The 3089-nt window shown below is 39.6% G+C and overlaps 1 protein-coding gene across 1 annotated transcript; it reads left to right on the forward strand.

Annotated features, from left to right (window-relative positions):
* Nucleotides 1–815: 815 nt before the first annotated feature.
* On the forward strand, nt 816–2861 carry LOC131931945 (uncharacterized). Its single transcript, XM_059288780.1, has 2 exons — nt 816–848; nt 1123–2861. Exon 2 carries the CDS (start codon nt 1156–1158, stop codon nt 2788–2790), a length of 1635 nt encoding a protein of 544 aa, XP_059144763.1. The 5' UTR covers nt 816–848; nt 1123–1155; the 3' UTR covers nt 2791–2861.
* Nucleotides 2862–3089: the final 228 nt, after the last annotated feature.

The following is a 3089-nucleotide window of genomic DNA, read 5'->3' on the forward strand; positions in this document are numbered from 1 at the left end:
CATACCATACCATACCATACCATACCATACCATACCATACCATACCATACCATACCATACCATACCATACCATACCATACCATACCATACCATACCATACCATACCATACCATACCATACCATACCATACCATACCATACCATACCATACCATACCATACCAGAGCAGAGCAGAGCAGAGCAGAGCAGAGCAGAGCAGAGCAGAGCAGAGCAGAGCAGAGCAGAGCATAGCATAGCATAGCATAGCATAGCATAGCATAGCATAGCATAGCATAGCATAGCATAGCATAGCATAGCATAACATAACATAACATAACATAACATAACATAACATAACATAACATAACATAACATAACATAACATAACATAACATAACATAACATAACATAACATAACATAACATAACATAACATAACATAACATAACATAACATAACATAACATAACATAACATAACATAACATAACATAACATCGAATCAAACTTAACTTAACCTAAACTAACCTAACCTAACCTAAACTACAATATCTTAACATATTGAACTAACCGTGTCAATATAATATTTTTCATTACACAAAATATTTAACCCCCTCAATAAAATTAACATTAATTTCGCATACAAAAAAACTAAATTGCTTACTAGCTGACTTCTGAGTCCAATTGAATAATTAGTTAAGAACTTGAAAGAAGTTGTAAATTGAAATTAAACGAGTCGGTAATGAGTTGATGCATATTAATTTATATGGATCTGCGGGCGTTTTTAACTATAAAAGATGTAAACTATCATTCATTGTTCAACTGTCTCAAGTAGTGTAAGTCACTGTACACAGAAGGAAACTTCACACTAAGGTAATATAACGTATATTGTTATAAATACTTTGGTATTTTTTTTAGAGCGGCGTTGCTGAGCATTATATCTCAACGTCTAGGTTTACTTTTAATTTTTCGAGACTTAAGGGAATATGCTCATTGCAAAACTATCAAAGTAATGCTATTTCTACATGACTGATTACTTTTATATATATATGCTATGTTTTTACATATATATATATATATATATATATATATATATATATATATATATATATATATATATATATATATGTATATTTATGCTATCCAGGGTTTAAACAGATCTACTTTGAAAGATTCAAAGATGTTATTGGCTAGAACTCTATTGTTTCTGGCTTTGATGATCATGGAAGCTGATGCTGGCTGCAGCAGATCCAGGTATGGGTTTAATCTGGCCATCCAGGGTCAATCACAATGCAACAGTACGAATGATTTCATCACCGGCTTCTCCAGGAAAGATAAAACAACCGATGACCCATTGAATTTGTTAGACGAAGTAGAATGCTGTACCAGAAACTCGACATGGACAAACTATACACACACTCTGTACGCTGATTGGTCGACGATGAGCAAAACCAATACCTGGTCTACCTGTCCTGCTGGTTATTTTATGACGGGCTTTTATATAAGTGACGCCAAGGCCACCCTGTTGAGTAACATCCTAGAAGGTAGGTGCTCCAGACCAGCGGACCACCCTCCATCCTATGGACAATGCTATGACCATGATATCTCAACCTGTTTTGATAACAAAGGTTTATGTAAATGTAACGACACCTACTTTGTTACCGGCATCTATCGTGGTAGCTGTGATAAACTCAACTGCCTTGATAAACTACGATGCTGCAAGGCCGCTGCAGCTCCGGAAGAACTGAATGATCTAGCTAAAGTGAAGACCCGCATCATGGACACCACGATGTCTGATATTGCTTTATTTGCAAATTATTTGGGTTATAGCTATTGTCAAGGGTGTAGAGCCGCGAATGTTGGTGAAGACTTTAGACGAACCGCCGACACATGGGCTGCGGACAAAAGTGCGCGCTGTGTGGGTTTAATGAGCGATAAACGTCTGAGCATGGTCTATGGAAACTGGAGCTTTGCAATAAAAGACATCAAGTTTGGAACTCCTGTATCACAAGAATTGACTCCAGAAGCGGTGGACTCCGGTACTATATATAACAACGACGCGACGGAAGCAACAAAAACAATCGAGCGCGCTGAGACCGTTGTCCGTAGTGTTACACACACCACAACAAGTTCTTGGACAAACAGCCACGAGCTTAATGTCCAGGTGATGTACACAGTAGGGGGTTTTGGAGCGACTGCCGGCTATTCGTTTAATTACGAGACCAGCACGTCTACAACGGACGAAAACAAGAAAGAACAATCGAAAACATTCACAGTCAGCACATCGAAAACTCTGAAACCGAAATCTGCTGCCAAATGGAGTCTTGTCATGTCTAAAACCAGAACCTCTGTGGCCTACACAGCCACTGTTATAGTCAAGTTCTCCACCGAACTTCAAGGTTTCCTACGTCTCGAAAACAACTTCCACTCCCAGTATCGAGGCACCAACAACCGTCCCACTGTTAACTACCGATTCGGAGACTCCAGCATACCTTTCTACACAGCCTTGAAACAGCAAAGCGAAGCCAACTTACAGCCTTGGTTGTGGAACGACATGATAAACAGGTACCCGACTGTTAAACCTGTAATAAACGATTTGTTGAATGAAAACAGATACGTCTTCAAGATAACTGGCAGGTTCGATGAAGTCATGGGCAAAAGTGCTGATTTCCGCTGGGACGCCGTGAAGCTACGCAAGCGAGCAGCCGTGGCGGATGACCGTAATGTGATACGACAGAACGCTACCCACATCGCCAAGGCTCTGGCCAACGATGTTCCTCTGGTGAAGTTGGAGCCTCCAAAAGTCGATGTCTAGGCGAACAGCCTAGGAAAGATGGTTAAGTCAGCTCTTTCTGGCCCATAGTAAAACCAACAGTTTCTTTCTCTTATAATTCAATAAACTTATCTTGAAAATATAATAATTTGTTTTTTATTCGTCGTGTTTGTGTTGCGTTTGTTTTTCTTTTGTGATGTGTTTTTCTGTTGCGTTTGTGCTTTCGTTTGTTTTTGCATTGTGTTTTTTGCATTGTGTTTTTGTTTCTTTGGTGAGGAAGCAGCTGACAAGGCAGGACTGTCACGGGAGACCGACACAAGTGGGGAGAGCTTCTTGTGCGG

The sequence above is a fragment of the Physella acuta genome, unplaced genomic scaffold, assembly GCF_028476545.2.
Source record: "Physella acuta isolate Inbredline_101_S28 unplaced genomic scaffold, ASM2847654v3 ptg002062l, whole genome shotgun sequence".
Classification (NCBI taxonomy): domain Eukaryota; kingdom Metazoa; phylum Mollusca; class Gastropoda; family Physidae; genus Physella; species Physella acuta.

Bases quoted from the DNA above. Each gene is read 5' to 3' on its own strand.
- LOC131931945 (XM_059288780.1), top strand. From the start codon at position 1,156: ATGTTATTGGCTAGAACTCTATTGTTTCTGGCTTTGATGATCATGGAA.